Genomic DNA, 18,194 nt, shown 5'->3' on the forward strand with positions numbered 1-18,194 from the left:
CTTTTGTAAGAAGAGACTTAAGTTGCACTATTGTAATTAAGTTTTCCTTAAGTTGAGCCACTTGCCTTCCCTTGATGAATAGATCTATGGTGTATCGGGTACTACTATCATATTTATGTATATTTGCTTTGAATAGAAAGAATGAATGTTATTGTTCGCATGTATGTTTTAGCCAATGTTTCATTATCACTATTGATGTGCTTGATTGAAATTTGAGCTACATTTCTGAACAACTAGATCTCAGTATATGTGATGTTTTAACAAATTATTTTTATTAACTATTTAATAAAAGTAATTTTCTGTAATTGAGTTAATATCATAATTGCATGATGATCTATATTGTTATGTTAATTGCGACATCTTTATAACACATATACCATCAACTTACCTGGGTTTAATAATAGTTTCTATTAGTTTCTGTTTTAGTTCTTAGTCATATTAGAAGGCATACCCACATCCACCACATCTCATATAGTTTTATTTAAAGGGAAAAAGGTCCCAAAATTACAGTCGGAGCCGTCATTCTAAACATAAAAGGATATAATTTAAGGTCCCAACGGGTGGTTTCCCCAATGTTGATGCAATCATTTAGGACCATCAACATGTCTCAATGATTAAATTTAGTCCTTAACAACTCACTCCATTTTTGCTCGTTTAAAGGTAGTTTATATGCTTAATATGAAACCCTTTTGTAAGATTAGTGACTTCATCAAGAGTGTATGGCTACAAAAGGATACTCCCTTGATTCATATATTATTCACAAGCTTATTAGACAAAATGCAATTGCCTAGATTTGTGATCAACATCATGACCAATTTATAAGTGTCAAAGAAGTTATCAACGAAACAAATCCTTTGGTTAATCTATGAAAGTCTCTTTCCTTTCATAGGTCATTTGTTTACAAATTTATTATAGAACAAATGAGAAGAGTTGATAAATAAATAGAACAAGATCCCACTGACCATGAATGCAATCTACATTTATTAAAATTGTATATAAACATTTATAAGAATTTGTGTTGCTACAAGAGCAACATAGCAATTTGGGTTACTTCGCTTTAGAAAGAACAAAGTAGTCCTACTTTTTATCTTCTTTTCATTAATGAATGTTTTATTTTGAGAACAAACATAATGTTTAGCAAGGATAGTCAACATTGAAAAAAATCTAACACCTCATTTATTTATAGCATCGATCTCCCTATTTTTGACTTGATCCCTACTTGTTATTCCCTTTGTTATCACATTTAAATAAGCTTATCTCTTAACAATAGGTATGAATGTGCATTAATCTATGGATTGAATGTTATTGTCACACGAGTAGTGATCATCATGGTTTAATGATCCTCATGGTTTAATTGTTTAATTGGGTGATCGTTTGCCCAAAATATGTGTGTATGGTTATATATATACTAGCAAAGCCAAGTTCTTACATTCTTTTCCCACAAATCATCCCATGTATTAAAGCCTCTTTTTGCTTTTTTGCAAAGGTAGAAATGAACCCAAGCTCTTTGCAATCCATCATAAAAGTCCAAATCGAACCCAAGTTCTGTGCAATTAATCATGAAAGTCCAAATTGAAACTCCTTAAGCTCATTATGATTCATCATGAAATTACAAATTGAAACTCCTCATAAGTTCTTAATCACTTCTCAATTAGATATGGCAAGTTACAATATATTTTACAATTTGATATTGTTAGGTTGTAGGTGAAAAGAAGAGCCACCTCAAGAAATTTGTTGAAAATGAGAGTGAATCCCTCTTAACAATAAATAGGAAAACAATTATATAAAATTGTGGAGCTTAAAGGAGTTTTAGAGTTCTCAAAAGGTCAATTACATCATGACAACAATGATGTGATTAAAAAACTCTGATATCAAACATTTGATAGCAAGTATTGTTAATGGAATTTTGGGATCAAACATTTTAGGTCAATAATACCAACTAATGTTTTGGGATTCTAAAGAAATAACATGATTACAAGGATCACTGCAACAATGCTAAGGGAGCTTTAAGGGTTTGATGAAGCTAATTTGTATGTTAATATTAAATATAAACATTGAACCTTCGGTGAAGAGTATAAAATATAAAATATTTAGGTCTTTTTTCTACACAATGCTTAAGATGGGGTTTACACACTAAGACTAGTTGGATTATGTGCAAATGGTCATAAAAAGCAAGGTAAACTATATCAAGCATAACAATAATAAATGAACAAAGACTTGCAAACAAGTAAGCAACTACAAAGTTTTGGGGAATGATAGCCAACTAAAGGAAACAACATGAAGTCGAACTATATAGTTGTGGGGAATAATAGCCGAGTAAAGAAAACAACATGAAGTGAAACTATAAAGTTTTGGGGAATTGTTCGCCACCTAAAGAGAACAACCTGAAGCGAACACACCAAACCATACGGTATCAGCTAACAAGCAATGGAAGCATACAAGCATGAAAACCAAGCCATATGGTATCAGCTAACCAGCAATGAAAGCATACAAGCATGGATTGTTCGTAATAATTTTGACTTAAATAATATTTTAAGTTCAAATTTTCTTATCTTAGTTATTTTTTAAAGTTCAAATTATAAAGTTTTCATATAATATAACAACAAATGAACTTCAAAGAATAATTTTATACTTTATTAAAATCTTAATTTTCATTCAACAAACCTTTCACAAGAATGTAGCCTAATTTCCATTTGACAAACTTTTTGGTTAAAAGGATAGTCAGACGGTGAACGTTGGCCATTAAAATTTTCGGTTACTATCATATTGAGTATAGTAATCGCCTCTGCACTCGGTTCACAGCAAAATTAAACAGCACCAGCAGTATATTGAAGTCTTCTGCATTGGATCGTGATCTAATTAGAAAACAACGGAAGGTTTGTAAGTTGGACAGACCTTTGATGTTCAATCCCAGGGAGAGAAACTGCTTTTATCATGTCAGTGTTACATTTGATTGATTGATTGATTATAACAAAAAAACTGCTGTGGATTTAGGAGAGATTAGTCATTTCAAGTACTATTCAAAGAAACACTCAGAAAATAAATATCATTTTCTCAAATTTCCTCGAACATTATTGGAAATGTAAGTTTTTTGGGACAAATATTTAAAAGGAGAGATCCGTCGACGGAGTTTTATGGAAATAAAAGAAAATCGAGATTGCAATGTGTAGTGATAGATGCTGCTCTCTGTAGCAAAGGCCTGTTGCATCCACAAGCTATTAAGAAAAAACATTTACTTGGCAAATTAGGAAACAGAACGAAGTCGGACAAACATTTATCTCATTTTTTATGAATATGAATATCAAATTCATAATCAGAGTTACATAAATAGAATTATAAATGTCAGTTGGGTGTAGCTCAGATGTTGGTTGGGAGGAGGAATGTTATCCTCTCCACTCAGGTTTACCAGGTTGACAGTGAGATTAATAGTCTTTCAAAGAAAAATGAAAAAAAAACAGATTTATGAAATCATTTGGAAACATAAAAGTATAATAATTTATAATCATTATGAATACAACATAGCATATGCACTTTTATCTGTTAAATCTGAAGCTCCACATAAAAGATCAGCAGTATTCTGGCAACTATGTCAACGCATCATGTTATTCAATATTCAACTTGATTTTTATCATTATGTTTATTCAATAAACAACTTATTTTTATTTTGAGCTAAGAAAGTCAGGGCTTAAACATAACTCCATGCTTATTTGGCATTCACATATTCAACAAATAATTATGGAGTTGACCATGCCAAAGCTATTTTCTTTGTTATAACTAAAACTTCCCATATCTATGGCAAATATCTAAAGATTCAATCCATCCCTTGTTGTGCACTTCTTCATTTTCCAGGGTTGAGTTTTGAGAGAAGGAAAAGAGAACCAGATGACAATAACACTGAGCCTGAGAAGCATAGCAAGTCGAGACCAGAGTTAATCGGAACTTTTTTACTCTTTTCAAACATTCCCACCAGAAGTACCATTACTATCACATGGCCCAGCTTCGTTTTTAGTTCATCAAGAGATTGTATCTCCAACCACTTTGGTCGTTCCTGCACAATTAAAAATTTATTAGGAAACGAATTTTAGAGTGAAGAACCCCAATCAAAATCAGAAAATAGGTGGAAGTAATCACCATCTCCAAAATATCAGACCTTGTTTACAGATTTAACGCTGTGGGCCAAATGTAGCTAGTACAAGATGAAACAAGTTGTAAGGCTACTTCTCACGAGGAAACGTCACCTCTTGGCTTAGGGGAATTGAGGCTTTTTAAGCAGGAATTGGTTTTGTTTGTAAAAGCCAAATTCAGTGTTTTCTGTAAAGAGGTTGAATCCCTACCTCTTGGGGCATAAGTCCAAATGTTAGTGTTTCTGGCTTTTTAGGAAGTGAAATTCCTTGTAATGCCGTTGTTATATTGATGTAATTCTTTGTTCCATGACATATTCTTTATTCGACGAAGTGATATAGGATGCATTACTTCAAAAAACAACTAGACAGAGATAAAACTTCTGCAAGAGGAATACCTGAAGTCTGAAGAGGCCAAATAGGTTTGAACCACATACTGTGGCCCTTGAAGTTTGTTGAGTAGAATTTCTATCTGGGATTTCAAGACTATTTACAAAAAGTTCATACAGACCCATTCCAAAGATAAGCATGACCGTGCCCATTAGATATACATCTGAGAAACATAAAAGCTAGGTCAGAGATTCAGAAACATTAATGCAGATTCCATCATACTACCATGTATAAAAATGGTAAACCTAAAGATAAAACCAAACCCTGTGGACAATAAAATGTTTATAAATAGCCCATTGAATGAAGTTAGAAGGCCTTCTCTCTAAACAAACGTCATGTTCAGTTATTTTTTATAGTTCAAGATTCTATGATTTTTATATTAGATGTCATGGAACATCTAATATAAGATGGTCCACACGAAACACAATACTAGCCATTCTCAGTAGGGTTTCACAATGTTTCTTTTGACAAAGATCACATGAATTTTTATAACCAGACAGTTAGGCGAGGTCATCCACATTTTGCAGGTCACACTAGAAGCCTAGAACCTAATAAAGACATGCAATAGGCCATTGCCACTGTTTCAAACATGGTAAAATTGAAATTGTTGTAGCAGACAAAACCAATAACCTACATGTGCCAAGTGAAGATGCTTCAGATCATACTCACCAACAGCTTCTACAAGCAGCAAAATTACTTTCCCAGATCCATGATGATAAATGTATGACTGAAAATACTCCTTGAAGGAATCAAACACAAACGCACATCCCTGCAAAAACGCTTGCCATCAACGAAAATATTTGCATTTCTATTTGGTTTGCTACTAATTACTAACACGAGCATATGGATGCAAAGTGCACTGACATATCAATCAGAAACTCAAAAGAATATGACGTTGCTCTGAGATATTTATAAACACTACCAAATTTCCAGAGCAAATGAATTATGTGCCAAGAAAAAACGCAACATTAAATCTTCCAAGATTGCATTCAGACTTCGGTATTTCAATAATATGCTAACCTACCCTAAGGAAGCATAGCATTGAGCCTGCGAGTGAACCTGCCACTGCCATTAATGTCAGAAAACGACAGTTGAAAATTGCCTGCAAGCGAGGCACAATGATAGTTGTAAGAAAGATACTCTTTAATATTGTGAAATTAAAATATTTTAAAAATCTAGGAAACAGACATCTCACATGTACACATGCACTCCACCACTATCTTTTAAAAACAGTATTTGGATTTGCACTCATTCATTACAATTGCATCCACAAAAACAATTGCTATTGCAGAAGTACTTCAACTATTTACCAAAGAGAACTGTTAATTTACAGTTGCAAAATAATAAAATATACAACGACCAACATTGAAACATAAGCATATATCCTATGGATCTATTAAGCAGCAAGATGGTTCAAAAAAACTCAAGGAGCAAACCTCTAAGGCCTTGATAGATCTAGTGTTAAGATGGATCTATGATAGTGTGAATATTTGTAACATTTTTTAATGTCAGCATTTTATTAGTGTTGCATAATACATAACAAAGATTTCTCCCCACCTAAGCTGCAGAGCACCTGACATCTCTTAATGTAATTATAGCATAAAGCAGAAAAGAATGAAACAATGATGAATCTGGGAAAAAAGGCTTGCTAGTCATCAGACTTTTTGAGAAGTGGATAGCAACTGACAAACTTTAAGTTCATTTAGAATCTGTACTTCAAGTTCTTGAAAACAAGTACCAAAAAGATTGCAAAGCACACTTGATTCAGACTTCAGTTATTTAAGGTAGCTTAGAATGCTCGTTGAAGGTTAGCTTTAGCTCAAAAGCTTAGCTTCAAGATTCTGTTTATCTTCAGGATAAGCTTTACTCCTAATGTCTAATTATGGAACCACTTTGTACTATAAATATGCACTCACTTATTCTTGTGTAATACGAAAAGTGTATAGTGTATGTACAGTTGAGAAAATCTACTGCTCTTGCCTCTCTTTTGTCCCACCTTCAACTGTGCGCTCTTATCAATCGAACAGTGGAAAACTCAAATTTTGCTATTTAAGAATGGTAGGGTCCCATCGACCTATTCTCTTACTCGAGAATAGACAGTCATTCATAATGTTATTAATTTTCCAAATTTTCACAATTGCAGCTAAATTCCACTTCCAGAGCATAAAACACCCATATTATCCAACAAATCAAACTCCGAATAGATACCTACTATTAAAACAGATCGGACCGATACAATTTATTACCAAAATTTTCATTCCCATGAGATATTACACGAATTCCCCAACTAAATTTTATGGAGAACGGGTCCAGTTTAACAAGGAAAACAATGAAAGCCCACCTCCAACATATTTTATCAGTATATTACAAAGGAAATGTCCAAATCCCCACCTTCACTTACGCACAATTCTTACAGATAACAAAATTTGGTCCTTATTAACGGTCAAGCCCTCGAATAGTCCTGCAAGGGTGATATCAGTCTGGTAATTGGCTAATAACAGAGGTTCCTGGTTTGAATATTGGATGAGGATTATGCCTTATTTAGAGAATAGTCCTGAAAGGGCGGCCTTACTTGGTTGGTTCTGATTTAGGAGACTATTCCTCGAATAAACCTTAAAGGCTGGCCTTACTGCGTTGGTCCTGATGAAAAGGCCAACCCTTCAAACAGTCCTAATAAGCTAGCCTTACTGGGTTAGTCCTGAATCCTAATTAAAGACCAATCCTTTGAATAGTCCTGCAAAGCCAGGCTTACCAGGTTGGCCCTAGCTGAAAATTTAGCCATTCAAAGAATTGGTCCTTGAAGATATTAATTGGTTGGCCCTGAAAGGCAGTAAGGTCCTGGTTAAAAGGTCTTAATCAGTAATAATAACCTTACTCGAGGCACAAGATATTTGTCTTCGCATAGCTGAAGACCTTTTGGATCAACTAAGCGACCGCAGTTATCATTTTTTCTTTCTCAATAATCAAGACCAACCAATTACCTGTGGATACGAGTTCTTCACACAATCATTTGGCAATAACGACACACAAAATTTAAACTTACTTGCAGTTAATGAATACCCTCATACTAATGGAAACTATTTAATAAATAAATGAATGAACGGGAAAAATCTTTGAAAATGACCTTCTCAATAAATTCTTCGACCTTCTCGGACGTCTTCGGGACCGTCTCATCCTGGACTGGAGCTCCATTATCGGAATTCAATTCAGTATTGACTGAAGGGGACAGTGCAGTTTTGGCACCAACCTTAAAATTCTCGTGCCTCGATCCACTATTTACAAATCCCTGGTAACCTCCATTGCTTGAACCTTCAATTTTACAACGTTTCTGATCAATCCGAAGTCTGCGGATGATTTTTCGCGATCCCATGAGCGATCCAGTACCTTGGGAACCACCACCCAATGAAATTAACTTAACCCCGCCGGGTGGCTTACGAGGGGTTTTAAGGTTATAGGGGCTTTTGAAGCATACTTCGATGCTTGTCGAAAATGGATTCAGGCTCATAAGCCCCGTTCCCGCCATGGAAGTTTCAGAAGCTTCGCAGCGAGCTTCTTCAATTCTTATGAAGAGAATTACATTGATTTGGACAGGGAAACTGCATCATAAGCCTACTTATACCGTTTAGGGGTCGTTACGATGCTCGAGAAATGGACCAGAAAAGCTTCGGCGGCGATCTTCATGATTTTATTTGCATGTTATCGCTGGAATTTGAGGTCAATGAGGGAATCTCAAGTGCCTGCACTGATATCTGTGCTACAGGGTTTATGGAGATCCGTGATTTATCGTATGTGTCGCGTCTGCTCCGTCCTGAATTGTTATGCTCTTGCTTTTTAATTGACAGGGAGTGCAGTGTTCTGCGTTTTCCGGCAATTGACGTGTCACAAGAAGCGTCAATTAACGGAATATTTCGATGGGGCATAAATTTTGAACTTAGCTAAGAGACCAAATATGTACAGGCGTTTTCCACCGAATGTCAACTCTGAGCATAGGTGTGTTCTACCGTTAATGATTTGATTTTTAATATAGTACTTTTAAGTGAATTTTTCAGAGTTTTTAGTGAATTTTTGGGTGGAATATGGTAAAATAATTTGTAGTTAAATTTTGATTTGTGTTGTATAAACTATTTTTTTACCATATGGATTTAGTACCTTAAAAAAATTTTGAGTAGTTAGATTGTGAAGAATTCACTTATCAAATTTGTGATTTCAATGATTATAAATAAATTAGATGGGAAACTTTTCAAACGATGAGAATTGAAAACTACTCAATTTTAAATTAGTCTATGAATAATACACATTTTGTTAGATTAGATTAGATTGAATCATAGCCCTTTTGTATCTAAAAGTATTTGTTAATCAATGTGGGATTTTTCCAAGTTTAACTTTTCAAACGATGACAATTGAAAACTACTCAATTTTAAATTAGTCTATGAATAATACACATTTTGTTAGATTAGATTAGATTGAATCATAGCCTTTTTGTATCTAAAAGTATTTGTTAATTAATGTGGGATTTTTCGAAGTTTAAAAATTCTGTTTATTTGTTTAATAAACTTTGTAGGTGGTTGTATTAGGTTTACCAATATAATAACAATTCTCATACTCAATCACAAATCCCCTTAATTTACCACAAATTTATTAAAAAAAAATGTTTTGTTAAAAAAAATTAAAAATTATTAATAATATAAATTAATATAAATTCAATTCAATAAACAATGGGAAATATATAATGAAATTGTTATTGTAAAAATATGATTTTATATTATTATTAAAAGAATATCATTTTATATTATATTTTATTTGAAAGAATATTATTTTATTTTATATTAGTGAAAGAATATTAAGAATAACATTTTATATTATACTATATTATTATTGAAAGAATATTGTTTTATTTTATATTATGGAAAGCATATTATTTTATTTTATATTAGTGAAAGAATATTATTGTGAAATTTTATGATTTGAATTAGTTTTAATTTTTTATATTTTATAATTTGAATTAGATTTTGCTATTTTTAATCAAAATAGGGTATTTATGGATTTTTAATCAAACTAAGATAATATTAATGATTTGGTTCATTGTTATAGGAGATAGGGTTTAGTTCATTTTTGTGAATGAATTGGGTTCATGAATGAAAATGGCTCATTATTAGCTTATATTTTGAGGAGCTTTGTTCCTCTCAATGAATTTGAAAAGGATTATAGTACAAGATGGAAAAATACTCATTTTTCTTATTAGTTCATGTGCATTTAACTTTACAACTCTCTTTAAGGAATCTTTGTTACTTTTTCTAAAGTTGTATTTGTTGCAAAGTTAGTGGAAATTAGTGACATTGATTTTGTGTCAATTTTTTAATAGTTATTAGCTTTATATTAATAGTAATAAATTCAATGATATTTTAAGGTTATATAAAATAGAGATTTTATGAAAGAAAATGTTGAAAACTTTAAAATCTAATAGTAACATTAAATATAAATATTACATTATATTGACATTTATAATTTTTTGATATGTATGTAAATATAATTTTGCATTTAACCTTGCAAAGTCACTGGAAATTAGTGACATTGATTTTGTGTCAATTTTTAATAGTTATTAGCTTTATATTTAATAGTAATAAATTCAATGATATTTTAAGGTTATATAAAATAGAGATTTTATGAAAGAAAATGTTGAAAACTTTAAATCTTAAGAGTAACATTAACTATAAATATTACATTATATTGACATTTATTAGTTATTGATATGTATGTAAGTATAATTTTATAGGTCAATTGGGTTTATCTAGGGTGGTTGGGAGGAATGTTTGTTATTCTTTCTACCGAGGTTTAATTCCCACAAGTGACATGATGAACTTTGTTGTGATGGCTTAAGCTTTGTTGTTAAGTTTAAGCGAATGAAACATGTATATTCCTCTTCACATGGAATATAATGATAATGTAAAAAAAATAACAATCCCATAGACTTCATACAAAATGAAAATAAATGAGCAATGCTAACTCAAGTATGCATGGTAGTTATATGAAATTGTAGCATGCTATCAAGTATGTCAACCTGCAAACTAAATCGAATTTAAGTTAAGGCATGGAGGATTTCCTCCCTTAAAGATATAGACTAAGCTTATATTAATTCAACTACTTTATTTAGGTCCCCAATGGGGTTGTCATGCAAGGGAGAAGTTGCAGTGGGTCGAACGTGCTGACCAACCACCTATGTTCAATGGTGATGCCTTGAATATATCACTCACCACCTTGCATGGTAGTGAGCCATAAATTTGAGCATTTTAACTTGCCCTTCAACATTGGCAAATTGAGGATTTTAGTGATGCTCTGGGGTCTATATTTTCCATTGGCTCCACAGCCTTCCATATTGTTGTTTCCACTTTTGGTTATAGAATTTCTTTGCAATTCCCCTCTCCTCGCATTGATGTCTAGAAATTTATTCTAGCCTCTTCTCTATCTCTTCTTAGAAATTGTTAATCGCTCCTCCCTTTCTACACTCACTGTGGACTCATTACTCGCTGGCTCAAAAGGTTTTAATGTCTTCTCCTAGTTGCACTTAGTTTTCCCTCTGAATTTGGGGCTACTTAGCACTGTGTGCCTCTTCCTCCCACCTACAACAATGACTAAACAATGTGCACATTTCCACAAAGGTGGTGAAGGCAAGAAAGAGGCTAGTTATTTGCATGTTAGGTTTTGGATAGAGACGTCATATCAACATTTTCATGCACATACTCACAAAATTCAGGTGGAGCTTAACACCTTGGAGGATGAAGCCTAACTTGAGCATCAGGGGGTCTCGAACACTGAATTTTTGGGTAGCCTGCCTGCCTAGATCCCAGACACTAGGAAGACCAAAGGTCGGCAAAACCTCTATCTATATATGATAGATTTGTACTAGTAACTCAAGGCTATTCTCGACAAGGTGTTGGTGGATCATAGAGAAACACAAAATCAAATTATGGTTAAATTAGATGATTTGATGTTGATGCTCATGGGCATTGAAGGTTACCTGGTGCATCTTGAACTTGGTCTTCCTCCAAGCCTTGTTGGAGTTCCTCACTACAAAGATGAGGCCTAGCCTATAGAGGTGAATATTTCTCTTTCTTATTGATGAAACTATTTAAGTTATTTTCTATTATGTTGTTAAACTTTAAGATTATGTTTGGTCTTTTTGTTATGCTCCTGAATAATTTTCTTGCTTCAGAAATAACTCTAAAACTATATTAAATATTACTTTTACACAATTTTTCTTTTTTGATTCATGCCTACTAAACAATTCTCTTATCTCTAATTTCCCTAATAACAAACTAAAGATAAAAAACAAAAAACCATCAACTTTATAGTTTTAATAAAAATACATTATTTGTGAACCACCCTACCACCTAATGAGCCTATTATACTCAAATTTAAGTGCTTAAAACTTTAATTAAAAAAATTCACACACAATTGCTGTGAAGGATCCTTGGTTATATAAAGAATTTCTATCCACGAAGTCAATAAGTAATTTAAGTTGAGCCATGAAAATTTGCCTCCCTTAAAGATATAGAAAAGTTTCCATTAATTCAATTACTTTATTTATTAACCACCATGCCGCCTAATAGATTATTCCGTTCTCAGGTTAAAATTTATAGTTTTTTAAACTTTATATCATCCTTAATCAACATTCCATGTAATTAATTATGGTAAGTCTCCTATTATAGTTAAATTTACGACACTTAAAACTCAATAAAACCTACCTGGTCCAAATTGTATGGTTGAACACCTTCCATAAAGGGTGGAAAGTCTTGACATCGATACGATAAATGACAAATTTGGAATCATTTTATTAAAAGTATTTTTATAATTAAGGTCTTAGTTTTACCTAAATTTCGAGAATGTTCTATTAAAAAATATGATATCGCTATTAATTTTTTATGATAGTGTTTTTAAAAAGTTATTTTAAATAAGGTTAAAGTGGAATTTTCTCCTTTTAATCAAAACTAAATTTTATTAATATGAATATTTTTATTATTGAAATTTTATTTTAATAAATTATTAAATTTTAAAATTATTGTATATATTTTATTTTAGATATCATGTTTTGTGATTCAATTGCGTTAAGTTATTTATCTATGACTATTTTTATGAAAGATAGTTGTAACTGACTAATATCTCGCACGTGGTCATTTGGCCTAGTGGTTGCGACGGTCGGCTTGTGACCCCTCACCCAGGTTCGTTTCACCTTGCATGATGGGCTGCTCTGCAGCTTATTGTAACATTAAGTTTCGCCGCTCTGTTGGTTTGCTATGTTGCTTGCACGCAACAGATGTTGGTTTCAATTCTGATGTATAGATGATGTATATATTGTATATGTTGCTTCTTCAGCGGGATGCCCTTCCCCCTGAAAAAACTGACTAATATCTCATGATTTTTTAATAGTCCACTTAATCTACTTTGCACTTAGTCCACCTATCTTTTATGATAAATTTAAAATATTTTGAAAATGGATCACTTTTTAAATTCTTCATCGTGTTTTCTAATATATAAATCTCAATCCACTTGAAAGCCATATTGTTAATTTAGTGTTTTAATAAAAAAAATAAAAGTAAATATATAATGTTAACAAAGCCTTAGGTTATGTTATGTCATTTTATTTATAGATTTAATTTAATTGTACCGTTTTAGATTTATTGGTGTAGAGGTTGGGTTTAGGGAGAGTTTTGCCTTGTGAGTTAAGTCTTTAGTGTCGTGTGGTTAGTGTTTCCTCCCATACCCTGCAAAAGCCCTTAGATTCTGGTAATTTCCATATGTTTCCCATAATTGTTTTTGGACAATTATATCTCTTCACTTGCAGGGTTGTCAGTGTTTGCATCGTTCAGGGGCATGAGGTCGTGTTGTTTCCTAGCTTGGCTCTGTGTGTGTGGGTGCACCAACATTTTTTCCTCCATCCTGTGTTTAATGGTACAAGCTCAGGTCCTCGGTGTCTCAGTAGTGTAGTATTTGTTTTCTTTGGAGAATTCTAGCAAGCCTCCTTTATGATTTTAGTTGGTTTTGTGGTGGGAGCAAATTTTTGCAGCCCCATTACCCCTCTCTGTTGTGCTGCCTTTTCTAAGAGCCCTCCTAAGTAGTCACACGATTGGAGATGGTTATTAGTCTAGGTTTACTTTATATGGCACCTCCCCTGCTCTTCAAAGTCTACTAGTTTTCTCCAACCTCTGCTCTAGGGTGCCAATCCTGCTCGTCTCACCAACATGCCTCGTCAGCAGGCGCAAGTTTGAATGGGGGTTACATATTACCAAGAATGGGTTCATAAGGGGAATAAATGTATGCATCCCTTGTAGGAGGATTTTATTGGGCGTTATTGGGACCTAATGCCAGCTCCTATTCAGGAAGAAATTACTTGGGCTGAGGGGGAGGCCTCCACACACATAACTCCCCTCTCAGATACAAAAGGTTCTTGTAGAATGGGCATATTGGATCCCAGACACAAGGTAGACCAAGGTTCATTTCAATTTGTATATGCAAATTGTTAACCTTTACTGGCAAAATGAAATTCTTATTGGGACACACACTTTTGGACTGGCATGAGTTCCATGAGGATGTTCTTCATTCCTTGGAGCACTTACACCCTAAGTCATCGGGTTTGATAAAAACAATTTATTAAATTTGATGTCTGTCGAATTTAATTGTGGGGTGAATTTATTCTATGAGATTCACAAATCTCAAGTTGAACACAAACAAGCCAAACATGAAAACAAATATTTTCACGAAATTCATATAAATTCTATTTAAATTTGTTTCAAGTTCATTATGAAATCACAAGAAATTCAAAGAGGTTCATAAATAAAAAAAAAGGCTAAAACCTACTTGCTTTAAAAAAAAATTATAAGTTACCTACACTGAGTGAATGTTGTCATGTCAAATTTGACAACAAAGGAGAGGTCAATACGACTTAAGTTTGCTTTGAGAGGATGTTGAGAGTCATATTGTTATTTTACATAGAACATGACTTTTTTAATAATATTTTCATTTCCATTTGTATATCATTATCTTCACAATTTTGATATGTTATTTTTTTATTTACACCATACACACTTAAATTTATATATTTATAAGCATTTGTTATAATAGAAGTGTAATATTTCAATAAGATATAGAAGTTAAATATATAAAAGAAATACACACTTAAATTATATAAATATATATATTTATAAATAGTTATAATAAAAATGCAATATTTCAATAAAAATATAAAAAATAAATATATATAAAAAACATATGTAAATTAAAAAAATATTTTAATCTTTAAATTTTGCTTGGGAACTACAATGCTAGAACTGCTATTAACGAAGCTACCCTCCTAAGTAATAACTCTAACCCTAACCCCCTATAGCTAGATGAGGATTGTGACTTACCTAATAGATTCAAAAGAAATTCCAAAGACATAACCGAGAACCTATTTGGTACTAAACTTATCAAGCTTTGTAGTTCTCAAGAACTGATAATTTGTAATGGAATTAATAAGTGGTCAACCTTCGGCTAGATGACTTGTATTCATGGGCTAGGTAGTAGTGTTGTGGATTATGTGATATCTGACACCCATGTTCTCAACCGTATTGTAAATTTTGACCTCCTAAATGACCACGAGCATGATTTTGACCATGGACTTTTATCCTTATCTGTAAATCTTGACATGCAGACGAACCACATGCAAAAGAACTATGAGAGTCAAAGGCACATTCATTTTAATAGAAGTAAAATGGATCTCTTCTTAAAGGATTTAAAGGGGGATTTAGGTTTCCTAATGTATAATGATAACATTGATTGCATATACTACAATTTTAACACAATCCTTTCCACTACTATTAACAAATTCTCTATTGAGGTGTCGTATAAAGAAATAATAGAACTTCCAACCCTTGATATGATAATGATTGTAAAATTTCCAATAAATTGATTAGAGATGCTCCTAACGAAACTATAAATCTTGAAGATATAAGTGTGTACAAAGCTCTTATCAAAAGGAAGAAAATGTCTTATATTAATAAGAGGCAAGAGCGCCTTCACCTTTCTAAACTTGAGCCTAAAAATATTTGAAAGAATATACTTGTTCATAAAACAAAGGAAAATCATTTTATCCCCTTAAAAAACTGGGATATCTATCTTAAGAATATTTATGACTCCCCAAACACCATGGGAAACATCTTAAACACTCTTATAAAGGAGGATATATTTTCTTTGGAAGATGTGGAGTTTGGGATTAAGAAACTCGCTAATGAAAATGTGAGGGATATTGAAGGCTACCAAGCTGAAATTTTCAAAATGGGAAGGTTTTTCTCTAATCCCTCATATTCACTAACTTTTCAATTCGGCAGTAAATCACGACTTCCTTAGGCCTTGCACACAAAGCCTTATTGTGCCTATCTTAAAAGTGGGGATAAAAATGTTCCCTCTAACTATAGAACCATTATGATTAGCCACATTTTAGCTAAATTGTATGGGCTCATTTTGGAAAAGAAGATTAACCTCTGGCTTGAAAGACATAGTAAAAGAGCTAAAGGGAAAGTTGGTTTTAGGAGACATCACTCAACTATTGACCATCTTGTCATTCTTAGAATCATTGTCGAGGAGTGTCGCAATATAAAATTGATCCCTTATGTTGTTTTGTTGGATTTAGAAAATATTTCAACACAGTTCCTCGGGATAAGCTATGGCAAAGACTTGAAGAGGTAATGGTTCCTCTTGAGTTGAGGGTGGTTTGATTTGGCTTTACGAGAATGTTGTTGTCAAGCTTAAAAACACTGAGGGTTGGTCTAAAGAAATTTAATCCAATATCGGAGTTAAGCAAGGGTGTTTGTTATCCCCTACCCTTTTTGGCATTTACATTAATAATATAAAAGTGTGTTTGGAAGTTGCAGAATGCAATGACCCCAAGCTCGTTGGTATGGTCATTGCTCTTCTCCTTTATGCCGATGATATCGTTGTTCTAGCCAGAAGCCACAATGATCTTGACAAGTAGCCTAAGATCCTCCATGGTTATTACTCCAAGATGGGTACGACTGTTAATATCAAGAATAAAGTCATGATAATTAAATCCAAAAATATTGACCATGATAATTTCATCTATGTTAACAATTACTTGGAGCATGGTTCTTTATACAATATTTGGGTATTGATATTCATCATCAACTCAACTTGAACTATAGCATTGAGAAAAGGATTATTGGAGGTTGGAAAGCTTATTATGAGCTTGAAAATAATTGTAAGCCGTTTGATCTTTTGATTTGGAATAAAAAAAGTCCTTCATTGAGATTCTCATCACCCTTGTTATATTATATGGATGTGAGGTTTGGGGTTGCAGTATATCTAGAGAAGCATGGATGAATATTGAGCTGAACCAAAAGCAATTTATAACCTACAACCTCAAGATTAAAGGAAATACTCCCTATATTATTCTCTTGATTGAAGCTAGCCTTTCCCCCATTGAAAGCATGGCTATGTTTAGATATCTGATGTATATGAATAAGATTTACAACATGGAAGCCAAGAGGTTCCCTAAAATTGCTTCTAACTCTATCCAAAACCTCCAGTTTTGACTCAAGCAAGGATGGCATAAGGATGCCTAGTCTTGCCTTGAAAATTGGGGGATAAAGGAGGAGACCATCTTGGATAATAAGGATAATATTAAAAATACTACTACCTCAAAATTTAAGGATAAGTTGTGGGATGATAAGGAGCTAGAGGGAAAAAGGAAGCTAAGGTATTATAAGGAGGTGATCAACCCCACTCTAGCTAACCAAAATTATATTTTGTCTTGACTAGTGCTAAGAAGAAAATGAATATTGCAAAGGAACTAATTCTCTTGAGCATTGAAGTGAAACGAGGAGTTGGTCTATTCCCAAAACACCCTGGAATAAAAGAATATGTCACATTTGTGATACTAAGAGGGTTAAAGATGAAAAACAATTTCTCTTGGATTTCTCAACTCTTATTCACATCTGCTCTCACTTCGAAAACATTTGCCACACTACCAACCTTCTTAACTTGTTAAGTCAACAAAACTATAGTGATTTAGGAACGCTTTTTTCCCTTATTTTTTTATCATAGAAATAGAATATTAAAGAGTTGCAATTAATTTTTTACTTTCTTAAGGTCCGATAGAACACATTGGTCTCAGTAGACATTAATCATCATGTATGTGTTTTTATTTTTTATTTATAACATATACATTTAAATTATATAACTTCATATATTTATAAACAACTATAGCAAAAATGTAATGTTTTAATAAAATATAAAAATTATATCTATATATATATATATATATATATATATATATATATATATATTCCATTTTGTTATTATAATGTGTGTGTTTTTAAATATTTTATTATAAAGTTATATATTTATATACAGTAGAAGTATAATATTTCAATAATTTATAAAACAAACAAACAAATGTATATTAAAAAATATTTTAATTTTTAAATTTTGTTTTCATTTATTATTTTTTAATACAATAATAATCTAAAAACATATTTATATCTTTACATTATATATAAAAAAAAGAGGTGTGTGTGTGTGCGCGTGCGTGAGTTATTATTTTAATTTTTTTAGTATGTCAAACTTAATACCAAATTTTATTTTCAAAATTTAAATTTTTTGTCGAATTTTAAAGTCATCAAACTCGAACATGAG

At 32.4% G+C, this 18,194-nt stretch overlaps 1 protein-coding gene across 1 annotated transcript; it reads right to left on the reverse strand.

The window, feature by feature from the left end:
• Nucleotides 1-3,575: 3,575 nt before the first annotated feature.
• Nucleotides 3,576-8,376, reverse strand: LOC149254231 (uncharacterized). Its single transcript, XM_089460088.1, has 5 exons — nt 7,636-8,376; nt 5,536-5,613; nt 5,181-5,280; nt 4,520-4,674; nt 3,576-4,048 (listed from the first exon to the last, which is right to left on the reverse strand). Exons 1-5 carry the CDS (start codon nt 8,032-8,034, stop codon nt 3,839-3,841), a joined length of 942 nt encoding a protein of 313 aa, XP_089316214.1. The 5' UTR covers nt 8,035-8,376; the 3' UTR covers nt 3,576-3,838.
• Between the last annotated feature and the right edge of the window lie 9,818 nt (nt 8,377-18,194).

Source organism: Pinus tabuliformis, chromosome 7 (assembly GCF_031772625.1).
Source record: "Pinus tabuliformis cultivar Carrire ecotype Pingquan chromosome 7, CPIR1, whole genome shotgun sequence".
In the NCBI taxonomy this organism is placed as follows: domain Eukaryota; kingdom Viridiplantae; phylum Streptophyta; class Pinopsida; order Pinales; family Pinaceae; genus Pinus; species Pinus tabuliformis.